The sequence below is a fragment of the Diadema setosum genome, chromosome 12, assembly GCF_964275005.1.
Source record: "Diadema setosum chromosome 12, eeDiaSeto1, whole genome shotgun sequence".
In the NCBI taxonomy this organism is placed as follows: Eukaryota; Metazoa; Echinodermata; class Echinoidea; order Diadematoida; family Diadematidae; genus Diadema; species Diadema setosum.
In genome coordinates, this window is record NC_092696.1 from 20,856,761 (window position 1) to 20,877,412 (window position 20,652).

At 38.4% G+C, this 20,652-nt stretch overlaps 1 protein-coding gene across 1 annotated transcript; it reads right to left on the reverse strand.

Moving 5' to 3' along the window:
- Nucleotides 1-7,757: 7,757 nt before the first annotated feature.
- Nucleotides 7,758-17,035, reverse strand: LOC140235992 (protein lin-7 homolog C-like). The gene is made up of 6 exons (XM_072315979.1): nt 17,002-17,035; nt 14,696-14,737; nt 14,091-14,239; nt 10,603-10,812; nt 9,433-9,632; nt 7,758-8,245 (listed from the first exon to the last, which is right to left on the reverse strand). Exons 1-5 carry the CDS (start codon nt 17,033-17,035, stop codon nt 9,471-9,473), a joined length of 597 nt encoding a protein of 198 aa, XP_072172080.1. The 3' UTR covers nt 7,758-8,245; nt 9,433-9,470.
- Between the last annotated feature and the right edge of the window lie 3,617 nt (nt 17,036-20,652).

A 20,652-nucleotide genomic window follows, 5' to 3' on the forward strand; every position in this document is an offset into this window, starting at 1 on the left:
CCGATAAACCGATTAAAGGTCAAGAAAAATAAAGAGAATAAGGAAATTTTTGCTTCGTTTGACCATAACTTCAAAAATATACCTTTATATGTAGTGACCAATATATCATTCAAAAGGTATTATTTTGTACTTTATGACAGAGATCGTACTTCGAAATCTTCAAAAATGGACTTATCGGTTTTGCAAACAAAGCCTTCATATGTATATACATATATATATATATATATATATATATATATATATATATATATATATATATATATCATATAATGTTTCTATTATCATGATATCATTGTGAATGATAACCATCAATCTGGCCCATTTTTACATGAGGCTACTTGCCATGACGGAGATACATGTTTAACTTCAGAATGTAGGGCCAACGGTGTTATGGAACAATGAAAGTGCAGGATCGCTGTTCATATCGTTAGATTTTTTTTTTCTCTGCAACAGTGACTATGAATTGAAAAGATAAATGTAAATAGACTCAGAAAATTTTAACTTGTGCATGTTCTAAACCAAGTTAATTTTCTGGCTATAGTATGACATCAATACCGTTATATACAATTTGAAGAGTGTTCTCAAAAACCGATAAGTCCATTGTTGAAGATTTTGAAGTACGGTCTCTGTCATAAAGTACAAAATAATACCTTTTAAATAATATATTGGTCACTACATATTAAGGTACATTTTTGAAGTTATGGTCAAAAGAAGCAAAAATGTTCTTATTATTCTCTTTATTTTTCTTGACCTTTAATCGCAAATATCTCCATTTGGCAAATATGGACTTATCGGTTTTTGCGAACAAACTCCTCATTTGTTCTTTGTGTCAGATATTTTGTGATAATTATCAGCGGTCAATAAACAATACGAAAGAAAGGAATTAGATTCATTGGGACCGGAAACATTTGTTATATCAGATCTCTTCATATTGAGTTTCCACTGTACTGAGAGGTGAGACTGACTTTATTTGATTTTATGTCTACCCATATCTAATCATATTATTTTGCCCCCCCCCCATCTAACATCACCATAGCTGTCTTCATTTAACCAATATTAGCTTCTCGATCCTGTACATGTGTTAAGACAAAGAGCAATTGCCTATGAAGGTAGATCATAATATATTATGTGTATTTTATAAATCACAATAGACCCTTTCGTCTTCTTAAGACCATGGCTATGAATTATGCTGGAAAATGAAATCCTTTTGCTTTATTAAACAGAAGCTGATCTGTCATGCCTATAATGTCTAAGGCAACTTTACAACTCTGTACAGAAGGCCAGCAGGGTACAATAAATCTCATCAAAAATTTAAAAAGAAAAAAAAAAGTTGTCTCTGTATCTTTATATACAATGTATTTTCAAAGGATACAGCTATACAATAATACTGCACCTGAGTACAAGTACATGTTACAGTGCACTCCCATTATAACAAACACAGTTATAACTATTTCACATAGGACAAAGTAAAATTCAGGGCCCAAAATTATTAATTAGATTATTTACATACATTGTGTGAGTTCGGATAACAAAATTTTGATATAAAGAAAAAAAAACTGCCAGTCCAGGGACTTGAATACTGTAAAAGTGGACATTTTCACACATTTCGCGCAACCAGAAACTAGCACACAAATATTTTTGCTTGTCATATGTTCCTGTGCGTGATTGTCTTCATTCCGCGAAATCAAAAACACGCATAACTCTTCTTACCCGGCCAAGCACGAAAAATTAGTCGCGAGAAATGTCCACTGTTACAGTATAACAGGAGTTGCCCTTATATGTTTCATGCAGGAGTGTGTGTGTGTGTGTGTGTGCATGTGTGCGACTTAAAGTGGTACGTTGTGTGTCTGTGTGTATAGGCATTTCTACACAAAGACTAAATGAGAAAGAAAGTGATCCTTTTTGACAAAAGTAGATATCATATCTGAGTTTATTTTCTTCCTCTTCACAACACAAACTACACTTTATCTTTTAACATCTGCTATCACAAATACCTCTCATAACCTAAATACGTCAAAGTTGCCATGAAATTTTGGTAAAAACAAAAACAAATCGATAAAAAAATAAGAAATGAAATAAACCCGAGTCGCATGTAGCAATCTGGATCTGCGAGAGTCTGTCATGGCAATCACTGGCAGATTAATAAATGCTATCCTGCACAATAGATGAAGGCAGACAGGCTAACACATTCAATGCAGAAACGGTCTGCTCCATGTTACAGCCCTATGGGCATTCCACCATCTCAAAGGCAAGGAGTTAAAGCAAGGACTATCAAGAACTTGGGGGGGGGGAGGGGTATTCAATCTATACCTGAATGCAAGGCATGAAAAAACTAGAAATGTCGCTATGGCGACTGATGCCTCCGCCATAATGCATGATTCTCCCAATAGGCGTATAGTACAATGTCTTCACAATGTGTGATCCATGACAGTTTCACATAACTGGCAAAATATTGAAATGACAGGTTTGTCAGAAATGTCTCGAACTGGGTTTGCTATAATTTTCTAAGAGTGCAGGTACACATATTTGGGGAATTTTGGGAAAGTTCATGCAATGAGTAATTTCCAAGGTACGAAGAAAGAGTGTGATGACGGTATAAAATAGATTTTTTTTTTTTTTTTTTTTTTGGGGGGGGGGGGCATTGAAACCTGGCCTTTGACCCTTAACCTTTGACCTTCTGGCTGGAAATTTCCCGGAGAATCTCCATTAGGTAATGCATGTATTAAGTTTTGAAACTAAAAATGCAAGCATTGCATAAACTAGTATATGAGGGAAATAGTAAAATTTTGAGGAGTTGACCTTGACCTTTGACCCCTGACTATTGACCCATGACCTCTAAATTCCCTAGATAATCCCTGCCAGACAGTACATGCATATGTACCAAGTTCCACGAAGATACATTGAAGCATTTGAGAGAAAAGTAATATTGCAACATTTTCACCTAACCTTTGACCTTTGACCTTATGACATGAAACTTTCTCTGGAGAATCTATACGCAGTAGTACATGTCCACACCAAGTTTCAAGAAAATACCTTCTGGCATTGCATAGATATGGGGGAAATTGCAACATTTGTAGCATTTGACCTTGACCTTTTGACCTTTGACCTCTTGCCAATGTCACTAAAATCTACTCAACTAATTGTCCCATCATACATCATCCTTGGACCAAGTTTGGTGAAAGCTGCTTCATCCAGTTTTGAGTTATCACGTAAACAGATAAATTTTAGGATTTGACCTTGATCTTTGACCTTTGACCTCTGTCCGATTTCACTGAAAAACTAATCAAGTAATTGTCCCATCATACATCATCCTCCAACAAAGTTTGGTGAAATTTGCTCCATCCAGTCTTGAGTTATCGCGTAAACGGATACAATTTCATGATTTGACCTTGACCTTTGACCTTTGACCTTCCGCCGATTTCACCCAAAATCTAATCAAATAATTGCCCCATCATACTTCCTACTTGGACCAACTTTGGTAAAATTCCAGTAAATATTACTCAAGTTATCGCGTAAACGAAAGCGGACGGACGTACGTACGTACGGACGGACGGACGGACAACCCGAAAACATAATGCCTCCGGCACCACTTCGTGGCGGAGGCATAAAAAAAGTGACGCAACATGTATTTGGCATCAGCTAAGCACCACACTGTACTCGTATCCTACTCAACAGGATATTCACAGTTAGGGGAACCCCTGGTTCAAGATCAACTGCTTTTGATGACAAGAGAGCTTTAGGTCATTTAGAGATCTTTCTTTATACAGTTGAACCTCTCGTATCCGGACAAGTCGGGACCGGGGCTCATCCGGATAAGGGATTTGGCCGGATACGGGAGACTCAATGCTTTATACATGTACATACCGTATAATATAGCTCTATGGTACATACACATACACATGCACTGATGTAGCCCATTGTAGTACCACAATGTAGTAATGTGTATACTGCGACCTTTTCATTGTTACACTCAATATACAGACCCCAAAATAGAGGTTCGTGTTTGCAAGCGGAAATCATTTTCTTTTATAAATTCTTGGGATGATTTACCTAAATAATTATTAAGAAATGTATCAAGTGTATGTAATTCATGTGTGTTTCCTCCCGTAATTATTAAAAAAAGATTAAAAAAATCACGGCGAGATTGCGTCCGGATAATAGAGAGATCCGGATAAAGGGAGGCCGGATAATAGAGGTTCAACTGTAATATACAATTTGAAGTCATGTGCCTAAAATAGCAAATATTACAAGATATTGCAAGAGAAGAGCTCATACAGCTCAACATGCACAATTCTTCTCTTTTGTCAGGGAAAATTTACAATTTACATGGAAAATATTTTGTGTAACAGACTTTACTCAAATATAAAATTGGGCAAAGAAGTTTCTCCTATTGAAATTCAACATTAACAATACAAATGAAATGAAAAATGTTGACACTCTTACTTTCTGCCACGAATGCTCTTGCGTTAAAAAAAAAAATAATGATGTAAAAATTAATCTGTTTAACTTCATGATTTGTGCTGCGGTCTGAAAAGAGGTGTGTAATATCACATTTCTTGATGGAGTAAAGATGACACACACAAGCCACTGGGTGCTCAGGTGTCCAGTCACCAGCTGCTCCCCCAAACAACCCATTGTCTCATTGTCTCCTTGGTCTACACCACGATTGATACATCATGGGGTGCTCCCTCCTAGATAGAGGATCACGACCTCTAAACTGCTCAGTGTCAGAACATCTTTTTACAAGATATGACAGCTCCACATGCTATCACAAGCACAATGCTCAAAGTCAGTAAATAACAGGAGGCCAGACTTCAGATTCCCTTTCCAAGAAATCAACAGCACTGTTTTTCAAAGTGAGCATTTCACATGAACAGGCCCAGTGCACTTGCGACCCAACAATGGATTCTCTAGATTTTATTATTAAAAATCAGACGACTCTTTGGAAACAGGGCCCAAAGTCAATTGGAATTGCGATCTCCCGTGTGGCTTAAACTGAGACAGCACTCCTTTGGCCTCGAGGACTTCTTCTGCACTCAAAATTCTGACATACATTTTGTTTGGCAGTTGTTGAGACATTATCAGCAAACTAAAATCAACTTTTAAATTTCCCATGAAACATCACGAGGATTTGTTCTACCTGATGTGGAAAGACAAACTACTCTGCATATCCTTACCCTTCATAACAAATCATTATCACATCTCTTTTAATACATACATATTATACACATGAACAAGTTTATAATTTCTAAGCATATACAGTGTATGATATACTTTTATGTTCTTTGAGACCTTGATATACAATGTAACAGAAAGTTGGTCATTACTTAGATGATGTCAACAATTTTTCAATGCATTTCATGGTCCATAGTTAGTTTTGTATGATATACCATCATCTATGCATAAGTTGAGGACACACAAACCATTTCATTTTTTTCTTTCCCAAGTCATGGCAAATTCTCATACCTAAAAAATGCAAAAATTCATCATTACATCATGCATTTCTAAAAAATATGCTAAAAACCAAAACAAAACACTTGCATTTCCAGTCCCACAGGATTCCACTTAATAGCGCAGATTTCCAATTCTTAAACAGGGATCTAACAGCCTGCAACCTAAAGACAACAATTTCATTGACCCCCTTTATCTTTTAACCCTTCTATTTCATATGTCATACATCCAGTGGCTCTGAAATGTATAAGCTCGTAAGGATTACATATATGATGATCTGCATTTCTAAACATCACATGGTCCAAGCCTAAAAGAATATTAAGTACATTATTGCATTCAGGAGGGCTTTGGGGGCATGAAATTCTACCGCAACAATAAGAGAGACTTCATACTCGTTCTTTTCTTTTTTACATGTGACACTTTCCTCAACTGCCCTGAAAACTGAGACCCTGAAAGAAAGAAAAATAAATGGGAGAACAGCACATATTTCCACAGGATGAATTGTACGCAGTTACAAGCTACCATCATGTCTACACATCTTTAATACAGAGTATCACATAATATCTGACTATTGTATAGTATCCTGTGTATCATATTCAGCAGAATTCTTGCGTGTTGGTTTTGGCAGTTTTGATGAAAAAGAGCTTGATTTTGTGTGAATTTTTAGTCTAGTACATAAATGATGAACTACTTTCAGTACACAAATAAGCATTACCACTTCAATCAAATTTCTGTTTCTTTTAAATTACAATTTGCTGTTTGAACTTGTAGGCAGGCTAGGTACAAAATCAAAGTAAGGACACTTTCTAAGACATTATTAAGATCGTCTTGAATAGGAAAAAGTCCTCCTTCTCCAAATAATCTCTCTGCAATGTTTCCATATACAAGTCTGAGGAGATAATCAGAATAAAGATTTTTTTTTTTTTAAAAAGGGCCTAGGTCTAATTGTACATATCTGGTGGTGGGATCATTCGAGATATATGATAGTATCAATTTCAGGTTCCAGTATTAAATCATCTTTCAGTATTTGAAGTGCCTCCCACACTGCTTATAAAATTTGAAACAAAACTAATTAATGTTGCATCATTAGAGGGATGAGAAGAGATTGAAACGTTGGGGGTAAGTTTTCATCCACTCTTTATACTTAATCACAATATTAATCTAAAACATGACTCAAAGTTCTCACACCTACGCTGGCATCAGCATTTCTACTTTTGTGGTCGACAGATCAAATCTCGATGGTTTACGCCATCCCAAAATGAACGGGAACCTGCGCAATCAAACCTTGACAATGGGACACATTACAACTTTCTGGTCCGCCGATGTTCCATTCCCAGAAGAATCTTGAGAAAAGAATAAGCAACTCGAGAAAACTGGTTGGGGGAGGCCGCATGCCCCCTTGGAACAATATGACAGAAAAGTTTCATATGGAATGGTGACTGATTTGGTAAAAGCTAGAACATTTAGAAAGAGGGCATGAAATACCTCGAAATTTGACAGTTACAGGTACTATTGGCCAATTAAGCTGCATCTCCCAAGATTGAATAATGAGAAAGTCTTCATCACAGAAAGCTTATCATATTATAGTGCTCTAAGAGACCGCTTCGGTGATGTATTCAAAGTCTATGCAAGTTTTGTTTGCATAAGTTGCCCTTAACAACCACAAAGCTCGCCAGAGGTTTGGCGTACCTGGCAACAACTGAGTGAATTCCTGCCTTTGGAACTCGATAGGAAGGAGCAGGTGAATGAAATGCTTCGTTACTCAACTGCAGGAAAAGATACGTCCACAAATTATAAATACATTACAGAAACGGTCTGTTGTGCATACAAGTGTACCATTGCTTACAAGAGAACGAAATGAAAAGAGAGAGTTTCAGCTCAGTTCAGAGCAACATGTCAAATGCTGACTGCCTTGCACTATAATAATAATAATAATAATAATAATGATAATAATAATAATAAGGTCTTATTTACCCAGGGTAGCCTCTTCAGTGTTGCCACTGCTCTACCAGAGGGCCCTGCTATTATTATTACCCTAGCGTTGCCAGGTACCCATTTATACACCTGGGTCGAGAGGGACACAATGGGTAAAAACATCTTGTCCAAGGACTACTTCTACATAAGCAGGCTTTGGGCCAATGTGGTGCAGCCAAAGCTAAAATGCCCCCTTTACATCATCTACATCAACTACACAAATACTCACATGATATATTCATTATCTACAAAAGCTATAATACCATAATGGCTACTCCAGAGTCATTTAACACAACCCTATTAATGTGTGCACTGTCATAAATAACTATGATGTACATCATTTCGATGTGAAGAATCATGAGTATATCACATGTACATGGCAAAACAAAAGAATGAGGGAGTAGCAAAAGAAGAAGAAAAGCAAATGCCCTATCTGCAATGCTGTGTTTTCGGCTGGTTTCCCACTCAAGATATGTCAAATCTCTTGGCAGTGCAAAACGTTTTGTGGGACTGGGGATCTTTATTAATACTAGAGTGATGTAAAAAGGGCATGTTAGAATACAGCGCACATAAATACATTAATAATATTCCTTTCAACGTAAGTAGAACACTACTTGTAATGAGATGCTGATGTTTAATTTGATCACTCAAGCTCCGTTTCCCCCCATGTTGTGCCCACAATCTCAGAGGGTCTATCTGTTGGCATCTATTGCTGTACAGAAAGTGATCAGCATCGGGATTCGTCACGGGCAAGGGAGGGGAGAGTTTACACGTGGGGCAAGTTTTGAACTGCAGTTAATCACGTGGCAGTTGAATATACCTGTGAGACAAAAAATAGAGCATGATAAAGAGGAAATGAAATCACACTTGCAACAATAATGTCAGGAATACAACGGATTCTAACAACAATATGCCCTACAACTAGAGAAATAATAGACTTTTTCAGAATGTTGAATTCAAATATTACCTTTTACAAGAAAAATATCGCTACAATGAAAGAAAAACCATTTAGCAAAACACAATGATTGAAATTATGAATCCATAACTGTTTATTCTCACACTACTGACAATGGAGAAAATAAACTACATATGGCAGATGTGGACACTCCAAGAATTCATTTTTTTTTTTTTTTTTTTTTACAGCCTTTGAAGATCCTTTCCAACCCTAAATTTTATGTGGCTCAAATTCATGTCATATCAAACGAGTACATTGTGAGAATGCAGGACCATGCAGCCTGGATTTTTTTCAAACTAGAAGCACTGTTTAGTGGTAACCCTTCCTGCGCTTTGTTCACCAAATGGCATGCATGTTAGAGGGCTTCATTCTCTGACTGGCTCTGATGTATGGAGAGCAGTTTGTCAATCGATAGAAACTGCATAACACTCCTAATCCCTATTGAGTCACCATGACCTTAAAGGGACTGTACAGTACTGGTTGAGGTGGGGATTCATGTTTTGAACATTCCTAAGTGAGATAATGAAAAGCCTCTTATGAAATATGAAAGAGCATGTAATTTTAAGAAGGATTCAACGTTTATTTGATGAAATTTGGTTTTCAAATGGCTGAGATATCCGAAAAAGTGCTAATAATAAAAGGCGACATGCCACAACTTTATCAGGATCTCTTTGTTTCACCTTGTTTTTGGATATCTCAGCCATTTCAAAACCGATTTTCATCGAATAAACTTTTGATACACCTTAGAACTGCATGCTCTTTGACATCTCATAAGAGTGGTTTCTGAATATCTCGTAAAACGTTAAAAGCTAAATCCTCACCTCGACCAGAACTGTACACACCCTTTAATTTTGGACTGAGACACATTGCTATACCCGAGTAGGTTTGCTAACTTTGCAACTCAGTCAAGTTTGGATGAATTTATTACTGAATGATGATGAAAAAGCTCGGATAGCTAAGTACATGGGTATATAAAAAGTTAAGCACTGCCCTTTGCACACACAATTTAAAAGTATTAGTGGTACCAAAGACTACCACTCCTTATCACTTACGAGATGAAAGTCTTGTAGTGAACGATGGCTCCATCGGCTCATTCCGGTGACATCTGGCGCCGGCGGGCGGCCCGCTGCCGATCGAACCGCGTCTCCATCTCCTCCAGCACTTTCGGGGTGTAGCGGACAACGAGCTTGACGCGGTCCAGCGCCGACTTGAGGAGCTCCACGGCTTTCTCGTGCTGCTCGCCCTCTACCGACTGTCCGGGGGTAGGGGGAAGGGTGTGAGGAAATTACAACAACAAAAGGTAAAACATATTATTTTCCATACGCCTGCAGAAAATGGGGGATTTTTGCTCTAAAATGGAGACATATGAATAAGAAATGTGTAAACAAATGCACGGATAACAAAATTTCAGTTGGGTATAAATAAAGATTAAAAAAATGTGAAACATTAGCCAAAAAGGTTCGCCAATGGTACTACAATCTCAGAACATACATGTATCCAATCGCAGTCACTATGTCATCTTTTGTAATCAATTGCAAATTGGGCCATGGTCGTATCCATTACTCTTCTGTGCAAAAGTAGATCGCATGCAGTTGTTGGGAAATATTACTGCTAGAGCATGATTGATCATTATGTTACATTCTACCTATCCAATACTGAACAAGGAAGGCACGGAGAAATCAACCATTTTCCTCTTTTTTTTCCTGATCTTTTTCTTTTGGACATGACGAATCAGGAAGGGGGGGGGGGGGGAAGAGGGGGATAGCACAAGGAGGAGGGGGGATAGCACAAGGAGGGGGGATAGCACAAGGAGGAGGGAGATAGCAAGAGGAGGAGGGAGATAGCACAAGGAGGAGGAGGGGGATAGCACAAGGAGGAGGGGGATAGCACAAGGAGGAGGGGGATAGCACAAGGAGGGGGACAGCACAAGGAGGAGGAGGGGGATAGCACAAGGAGGGGGGTAGCACAAGGAGGAGGGGATAGCACAAGGAGGAGGGGGATAGCACAAGGAGGAGGAGGGGGATGATAGCACAATGAGGAGGAGGGGGATAGCACAAGGAGGAGGAGGGGATAGCACAAGGAGGAGGGAGATAGCAAGAGGAGGGAGATAGCACAAGGAGGAGGGGGGGGGGATAGCACAAGGAGGAGGAGGGGGATAGCACAAGGAGGGGGGATAGCACAACGAGGGGGAGGGGGAGTGACAGTACATTATTCTCTCTCACCACTCCGTTCACAGACAGCAGCTGGTCTCCCCGCTTCAGTCCCCCATGTCTGTGGGCCACGCCGCCGGGAATGATTCGCGAGATGTAGATGGGCGAGTTCTGCTCCCTGCCCCCCATGACGTTGAAGCCCAGACCCTCGTCTGTCTTTGGCAGCTCCACTACCCGGGGGTGGGCATGACCCTCGCTGGCAGCAAAGGCAGCTACTGTGGCCTGCAAAGGATCAAAGGCATGATTTACCATTTGCAGATGAAACAAAAATCCAGCTTTATTTGTTCAAGTGTACTGTTTTGTTGACTCTAAACAGGGCTGATTGTAATGAAAGACTCTTATTCAACTTGGAAAAAAAAAAAAACAAGAGAAAGAATGACACTTGGCATATAGTACAATTTGTTCAAGTGTACAGTAACTGTTTTGTTGACCCTAAACAGGGCTGATTGTCATGACAGACTTTGAATACACGTGTACATGTAAACACATTATAGTTCCAAACCTGAAAACCTGTATATTGGTTTGGGGAATTAATTTACCGAGAAATAGAGAGAGGGGTATTAGTAAAAAAGAACAAAAACAAAACAAAACAATGACAAAAAAGGCTCCCTCATTTTCACAGTAGTTCTGCTCATAAATAACAAATTTATAAGCACAGCTCAATACACTCATAAACCATGCTGGTTTCTAATGATTTAAAAAAAATCAAACAACTAACAACTTGTGTCCTCTCTTTCTGACAACACATAAGCAATCACTTTGTACAAAAAAAAAAAAAAAAATATCAGACATACAATTTGTAAAATACCATTGGATTGTGATAAATTTGCTATCAAAATCAATCTTCAATGCTAAAAGTGGAAATGAATGGACTGAAAAAGCCATAAATTACCACCTGGAAAAAATGTGCATAAAAGTTGTATAAGTAATGCTCTCAAACATGTGAATCGAAACAGGAAACAAATACAGTGCAGAAGTATGACATTGAGCATCACTGTACTCAACTGGTATCGTTCAGTATTTATTAAAAAAAAAAAAAAACTTTTAAAGCACAAGAGAAATCTGTTCTTGCAAAAATTAACATGAGCATCAGACAGTAAAGATTTGAATATTATTTTCTTGTAGAGAGCCAGCTACATATGTACATTGATAAGAACATACAGTATGTATTTTTTTTTAATAATGAATACAATTCCTTTCACAACCATACCATATAAAGCCCCTTCAAACACTCCTGAGACTGGTAATAAACTGACTGTGTATTTATTCACTTGCAAGCCTTGCAATTCAGATACAGGTTTTTTTTACAGTCCTTATTCTGCTCACAATCACACAGCCATCAGCACTACATTGTGTCGCATAGAGAGCATCACACATTTATTTCGTGCCCCTGGATACCTTTGTTATGCAGACAGTCAATTAACGAGAGGAAATTTGGTGGATTTGCAATTTTACTGCAATGTCACAAGCAACCTACAACCACCTCTGTCAATTATGCACTGCATTGTGGGAAGAAGGCAATTACAGAAAACGGAGACAGGGAAAATGAAAACGAGGACAAAAAGGAAGAAGAGGATGATTAAAAAGATGAAGAAATAAGAGATGCAGGTACAGCAAACCACACACAAAAAAAGAGTGATTGTATTTGTAACACAGTGTCTTCCCACAAAGGGTGAACGACACAACATAACAATTAATAAGGCTTTGAGGTTGAAGTTTCATTATATTCTACAATGTATGCCTGACCACTCAATGACACAGTGCAGATTTTATTGTTGGCATGATGCCCCCCCCCCCCCCCCACTTTAGTCATTCAGCTAATAGCAATGTGCACAAAGAAAATCCTTATGTAGGTGGGACTACCTGTAGAACATGCTTTCACAATGTAGTCAACACAGGTGTTTTGAAACTTACATGTATCCATCTGCAATACTGTATAAGTGGATATTTTCTCGCAACTAATTTTTCGCGCTTGGTCGGGTAAGAAGAGTTTCACGTATTTTTAATTCCGCGGAATCAAGACAGCGACTACTGGAACATATGGCATGCACAAATATTAGCGTGCTTTTATTTTTGCGCTAACTTCTGGTTGCGCGAAATGCGCGAAAATTTCCACTTTTACAGTAATGAGCAAGAAGCTCTTGTTTTGCTGTCAGGCAGGATCAATCTACAAAGTTGTGTACATTGTTACTTTGTTGAATGTTGAACACATGCTTTTAACTTCTTTCCTCATTTCAAAATTTTATAATTTGTAAACACACCTGAATCTGGAGCTGCCCTATTAAGATAAAGCACAAGTTAATGGATGTAGTAAAGTACGACAAAGTATGAAATTAATATGTTTTACTGTACTTCAAACCATGATTTGACAATCCAAACATCATCTGTATCACTACAATGTACTTTGAGTATTGAAACTTCATAAGGTTAATAGCACAATAACTGTAACTGCAACATTTGTGTGACCACTCAACTTGAAGGAGGAAAGTAAACCCTCCATGTCTGTAACCGATTATGATAACATAGCACACTTCATCACAGTCTGTTGTGGTCCCCAAAATGTGTGTATAATGGGATTAAATCTTCCCCTGTTTATGTTTTGGTATGTCCACAATTCAAACAAAATGACTCCAAGCATTAGACATATAAGAGTGTAATAAACCCATATCCTCAGGTTGTACGTGTAACATGCGAACATTCAAAGCCATGTAAATGTTGCAGCTTACTTTTACACTATCGATGACATTATTTGCATGTAACCAGTCACACTAGAGGCAATCTTGAGTACATCTATGCCCACTATTGTAACTCTGGAGGTGTTGATAACGCTGCAAATTATTGTTTGTATTAACTTCCAAAGTTTCCTATAATGTACATTGTGTATGCAGTTACTGACACTGTCCCCCTCCCACAATAAAAACAATTTAAAATAAAACTAGAAAAGCATTCTGAGAGCGCAGACCTCCACCAAGCAGCTACTTTCCAGCGATGATCTTGCTCTTCCATGGATAGAGATCAGTGATTTCCACCCATATGTATGCATGCTGAAAAATCACGCAGTTTCCCAATATAGAAGCCCCTGTTACGTCATAAACCCTCAGCTGCACAGCGTGCCTCACCCTAGTAAAAAACTTGTAGAGCATGCACTTTAGTGCGCATATGAAAATCTCGAAAATGTGAAGCTTGAACTACCTGCCAACTACCTGCCAAAATATCGAAAATCCTTCATAAAATCAATAAAAATTTCCTTATCACAACCAAAATTCAATCATCTGTTCCTTGTGTCACTCTCAACCTTTTCTGCAAGTTTCATCCAAATCCATGCACAATTTTTTGAGTTATTTTGTACACGGACTAACAAACAAACAAACAAACAAACAAACAAACAAATAAACAGACCAACGGTAATGAAAACATAACCTCCTCCCTTGATGGAGGTAAACATGAACATACAAACAAGCATACAAGCAACAAACTTAGCAAAAAGCAATACAACTCACTTTGGCTGTGGCATTGGCTCTGACCTCTGGGTCACCCTGGATGTCTACTGTCTCATGCACATGCTCATAGACTTCTCGGACCGCGTTGAAGAAATCGCTCTCGAGGATGGCCTGCAGTGCAATCAGCTTCTGGGTTGGGAGCCCAGGCTCTACAGGAAGGGTAAAACATAAGTTCATGAATAAAACATGGTATACAGATGTGAACTTCCTACTTCACAATGCAACATAACAGTGCAAATCACTCCTGTATATATGCATCATAATTGGATGTTCACATGTGTAGTTGTACCGATTAGCACTGGCAGTTCTCTGTTTCACATGGTAGCCATCACTTTTTACGACTGTACATCCTTGAAGCAGATCCTACCAGTGTTTAAAAATTAGAGCTAAAAGCATACACGATGTACTGTAGTCTGCATTTGATGCTAAGAGAGAACAAAAGAAGAAGTATTAAGGCTGACTAAAAAGAAATAATGTTTTTTCTTGATTTTTCACTCAATAGTCAAAGGCCTAGTCAGTTTTTTGGTCCAGCCACTGATTAACAGCCAAGAACACATTAGGTTATCTAGGATGGCTACTGTAACTTTCTTAATCTTCATACTTACGTTGCTGTAGATTCTGTAGAAGTTGGATGGCACGGTTAACATCTGAAACAAAGCAAAACAAAATTATATGAATGTCAGATATGAATATGGAATTGTTAACAGTTTTTAAAACCTGCACCAAGGTTCCACTTCCTGCAGCAAAATTCCACTTGCACAAAAGCGTTTAAAGGCAGAGGGAAGTTATGACACCAAAACGATACTCTCTGATCATTCAAATGACATAAGAGTCTAACAATATTCTTACAGGTTTCAGCTTCTAAGTGCTGTCATTACAGTTCAATTTGAGCAGTCAAAAATGCATCTACTGCCATAAATATTGCTGGATGCACTAAAAAATACCGTTTTACATTTGACTATAAACTTGCTCGTCGATCACTCACGCTTAGCATCATCAGCGTGCATGCATTTGCCTGGTATACATCATCTATGTGCACTCTCTGAACAGACTGAACTATGAAGATGAAGTTAGCAAGCCACTGCCACAGCATTGCCAGGGTATGTTGGCATAACAGCCAAGACGGGACAAATGGCGGCTGCTGTTTTGCTCTAGGCGGGTGGTTGTGGTAATTAGAGAGTACATCTACCAATAGGTGAAACCGGTGAACTAAACGATATGAATATGAAATGATGATGAACTGTGTGATATAATAAGATTGTTTGTTTGTTTGTTCATTTTCCATCTGAGAAGATGGCTGGATAGCCCATATTCAGCTACACTATAGGGTTCTAATAATTAAAGCTGGTCTTCCATGGCACGGGTTCCAGTTGGATACGATATGAAACTGATGATGAACTGTGTGATCAGCTGGTGATAACTGATATAACAAGTTTGTTTGTTTGTTCATTTTCCATCTGAGAAGATGGCTGGATAGCCCTTATTCAGCTACACTGATTATTATTAATTAAAGCTGGTCTTACATGGGGTCCCGTTGGATGTGAGGTGGGACCACTTCACCGGGTTAAACACCCTGCTCTTTGCGATGAATGAATGAATGAAAGTGCTCACAGAAGAACTGCAGAACAAGAGCAACTCTACATCATCTCTAACTACACGCACGCGACAGCGGCTGCACCTCTACTCCTTCGCAGACGTTGTTATTTTCAGCGGTGGGTGTACGTTTCCTTCATGAATATCTTTATTAATCGTGGAAAACTAAAATATAAGGAATCCCCGTAATCTATGATAATCATTCAATAATCGGTATGCGTATTTTTTTTTAATTACGTCAAAAACCCACCGAAATCCGTCCTTAAAATCGGGTCTGTAAGCGTCCGTATTGCTTCACTCACATCTTCTGCGTGTTATAGAATAGCAATCACTCTCCTATACTACAACGTAGCTAGTCGGAGCGGAAGTGGATGAGCTAGTTGGAGCGGAAGTGACGTCAAATCATGAGAGCAGCACACGCGGAAATACATGTACGTAGAAGACGACAAGCTTTACGTAACACAAGAAACGCACGGGCGTACGTAAAATGCTACCACCGTACCTCGGGTTGAGCGTTCGTGGTAGTTTGTTGATTTTGTGAATCATCGCACAATCTACTCCGAAAAATTCAACAATAAGGTTTGGATACCAACAAAACACCAAATTCCACTCAACCATCAGCAAAATACGATATAGGTCACATTGTAGGTGGGTGGTATTACTGTTAAAATCAAACAAAATAAAAGACATTTTTGTGGTCTTGCCGTCAAAGGCGACAGTCGTTTACAACGTTTAGATCTAAACACTAGGCCTAGTAAATTTACATGTCAGACCGCTGTTTGCACAGCGGTCTGGTCAGGCTACATCATCTCCTGCTGATTCTGATAAAAAATAAAGGGTGAATCTGTGGAATTCAGATGGTAGTGATAGATTCTACACTTACCACTTAGGCCTAACAAATGTTAAAGCCTACCACATTAACCTGCTCAGAGTTTGGGCGGCGATCATGGCATAGATGGGCCATTCCCATAGGGGGGATAGCATAGCTAACTACCACCTAGCACCTGCAGCTGAGCTGCGCGGCCCGCCCACTATCAATCCATACGCACGAGATCTCGGACTCGGTCTACACTGCAATGGGCTGTGCACAGCATCCAGCCTCTTCATAATTCACAGACAACACACAGTTTGTCAATGAGTCACAGTGACAAGTGGAATCTCAGACTAAGGTTGTAAACATGCCAAAAAATCGACCATAGTTCGCATGGAATGACGACAGAAAACACATCATACAATTCTACCAGATGCAAAATACCACAGTGACGAAATTCCGGTCAAATTCTGATCACACGCAATAGAAATAAAGAATTTATCTTACCCCGTTCCAGCGTAAGCTCTCCGGTAGCAGCCATTTTCACCTCGGTATTATGACGTCATGATGTCTTGCGATTAGTCTTGATTTCAAGCATAGGTTATTATCTATGATCTCTTATTCGCAAAATTATTGAGAGTACGTTATAATTTACACTGAATATATTATGCCGAAGATTTCTTGAAACAAGGGGATGTATGCCTCTTACCTAGATAAGACGGTGATCGTCAAGCTTTGCTGCCGGGATTTATCACAGAATGGTAGGCCCTGAAGCTGCTACTGCAGATTAGCGAAAACCACAATGTGGTTATTATTCCGTCGGGGGAAAAAATCATCACATTCACACAGTTGAATGAAGCCTACGTTTACAATGTCCACATATTCAGTAATAAGAACAGTGATTGACAGACGTTGTTTGCAAATGTATAATATTTGTCATCGTTATGAAATGTGTACTTTGATACGGACAAACAAACTCTTCTTGCAGAATGGTGAACCTGAAGTTTGGTAGGAGTTACGCTTTAAACCTAAAATTGCACTGTATAAACGACTCCTTGCCAAAAACGCTTGAATAATGTTAATAATAGTGTTCATGACTTCATGTAACCGTATATCCTACTAGTACTACAGGCCTACATGATCAAATCTATTCTATGCTCATTTTCCGATATTGATTATGACCTTCAGAAAACCATTTTGGTATTCCCGTCTCAAACACTCACGAAACAAACAAACAAACAAACAAACAAACAAAAACGAAAATGAATGGCAGTGAAAATATGATTATTATGCATCACCTACTAGTATATAATCCGAAGAAGGTCGTATATATTCCAAGGGGTTCGGGAGCTGTCTAATGAGTTCCAACTGGCTTTATTATCATTATTGGTTAGGCCTACAATTCGTTCATCCAATGGTTCGTGATTCCGAAGGTTCGTTAGTCATCGTTCCGCTGAGCGATCTGTATAGCATGTTTTGCAATATTTTGCTTAAAATTCACCAGATGAAAGGAAATTTCACCTACATAATTATTATAATGATCAACGGTGATAAAACAAAAGCGGCAGTCCCGTCATGTAGGCTAGACCCTTACGTCCCGAAATATGTGCAAAAATGTGCAAATTAGAGCTGTGGATGTGGTGTTTAAAACTGTTTCCTCTTGAAAAGCCGATTTTATCACTTTTCGCGTAATTCCAACAAATAAAACTGACTATGGTATAATTTTCAAGTATAGGCCTACATTCTTCCATTGATATGTCAGACGAGTGTCCGACCCAGACGAGTAGGCCCTAATTATGATTTGCGCAATTTGTATAATGTTTCTATTCGCGCATCCACGTGTCTCTATAATAGTGAAGGCGACAAGACACACCATCATAAAGAAATTTCTTCCTTATAAGAGAGAGAAAGTGTGTGTGTGTCTGTCTGTCTGTTTGTCTGTGTTTGGTAGGATTATAGATGATAAATTATGGGATAAATGAAGATTTGTTTGGTTGGGATGGTGGGGGCTTGTTTGGTATTTATAAATGATTTCATTCTAGATTTGGTATGATATTCTTGTTTCTTTTTAATGTATAGGCCTAGATGCTCTTGTAAGTGGAGTATGAGTAACTAGATTCAATTGTGTATTTAAGGGATATTTGATTGGCATAATTATGTCATATCTTCTCGTGAAGAAATTAATAGTGGGATTGACATATAATTGGGTTATTCATTGTTGATGAGAGATTATTCGCAGTATATAAATTGAAGATGGTTGTTTTAGTATTGTTTTTTGTTCATGTTACACCCATCGCAGATTGGGTTAATTCATGAGTGATTTGAATGAAATCAATAAAATTATCAAGAAAAACAAAAGTGTGTGTGTGTGGGGGGGGGGGGGCTCATTATGCAGCGAGATATTATGAATCAAGAGTCTTTGTCTTCATAATTATTTGTGAGTCAAATCCAACTTGGCACATTAATAGGATATTTCAGAATAGTGAGTGGAGATGACATCAAAACTGGGTTCATCATTCTAAAAAGGGAATAAGACTGTTGTGACTCAATTTCTTGAACCTCGATCCGGATTCCAAGGAAGTGATATATATATAAGTGGCTTATTTTCCCGTTAACATCATAGGAAAGGACAATGGCTTTGAAATACCACCCAAATGGAGTTTAAAAAGCTAATTCGAGTCAATGACTGTATAATAAAGATGGGCTTGTCCTCGTCTTGGGCACCGCCAGTTTAAAGTACTAAGTATCTGAGGTTCGTGATGTTTGGGTCTTGTGCTTTGATTTGTTTTGTTTTGTTTTTCTTCAGTTAACATCAGGACTAATGCTATTATAGATCATTAATTTTAGTACGTATGAAGACTTTCTCTTTCCTTCTTTCTTTCCCTGTCTCTTACGATGGATAGGCGTATGATATGCAAAATAACAATAAAAAATAAGTATCAAAAGAACTTATGAATAAATCAAATAAGTAATTCAACGTAGGTGACTTTAGATTAACTAGAAAGCACTCGGAGAGCGCAAACCCCCGCCAAGCTACAGCGGCTCATTGATTTTCCACCCATATTCCACCCATATTTTCCCGTGAAGAAGTTAAATTGTGGGATTGATTGATAATTGAGTTATTCATGTTGAAGAGAGATTATTTGCAGTATATAAATTGAAGATGGATTGTTCTGAATTGTATAAGTATCGTGTTTTGTTCATGTTACCCCAGATTGGGTAAATTCATGATTGATTTGAATGAAATCGATAAAATCATCAAGGAAAAACAAAAAGTATGCGTATGTGTGGGGGTGGGGGACATTATGCAATGAGATATAAATTAATCTTTGTCGTATTCCTATTTGTGAAGCAAATCCAGCTTGGCACATATTCTATACTAGATTAAATGGTAATGACATCAAAATTGGGTCTTACATTCTAACAAGGGAATAAGACTGTTGCGACTCCATCCTGAACCTTGATCCGGATTCCAAGGAAGTGATATGTAAAGTTAAAAACATAAGTGGCTTATATTTACTGTAAAAGATGTTGGTGGAAAGGGCAATGGCTTTGAAATACTACCCAATACACTGTAGAGTAAAAACAAACAAACACACACCAAAAAAAAAAAAAGAAAAAAAAAAACAACAACAACAGCAACAACAACAATAAAAACAAAAGAAAAGAAAACATGATTCGAGTCAATGACTGTATGATGGGTGGGCCTGTCCTCGTCTTGGGCACCGCCAGTTGAAAATAATCTCGAGATGTTTGGGTCTTGTGTTTTGTTTTGTTTTTCTTCAGTTAACATTCAGGACTAACGCTGTGTAGATCATTTAGTATGTATGTAGACTTTCTCTTTCCTTCTTTCCTCTCACCTTCTCTCACGGTGTAGGCGTATGATATCCAAAATAATAAAGAAAGTGAATAGGCCTACCTGGGGTCAAAAGGGAATAAAGTACACTATAGTTGTAATATATAGGTGATGCCTATTGTATAGATAACACTGGAGATTAACTAGAAAAGTGCTCGGAGAGTGCGGGCCCCCGCCAAGCCGCAACGGCTCATTTCCACCCATACTGAGATTTCCAACCTTATTTGTCCTACATTCATATCTGCATAATTGCCCATCAAAACATACCCTCACATCAGTAGGCCTACTTAGGATCTGTTGTC

Excerpts from the sequence above, each read along its gene's own strand:
- LOC140235992 (XM_072315979.1), bottom strand. The coding sequence starts at position 17,035 with ATGGCTGCTACCGGAGAGCTTACGCTGGAACGGG. Across the intron at positions 14,738-17,001 it reads AGAGCTTACGCTGGAACGGG|ATGTTAACCGTGCCATCCAA; the intron begins GTAAGATAAATT and ends GCTTTGTTTCAG. Across the intron at positions 9,633-10,602 it reads TGCTGTCTGTGAACGGAGTG|TCGGTAGAGGGCGAGCAGCA; the intron begins GTGAGAGAGAAT and ends ACCCCCGGACAG.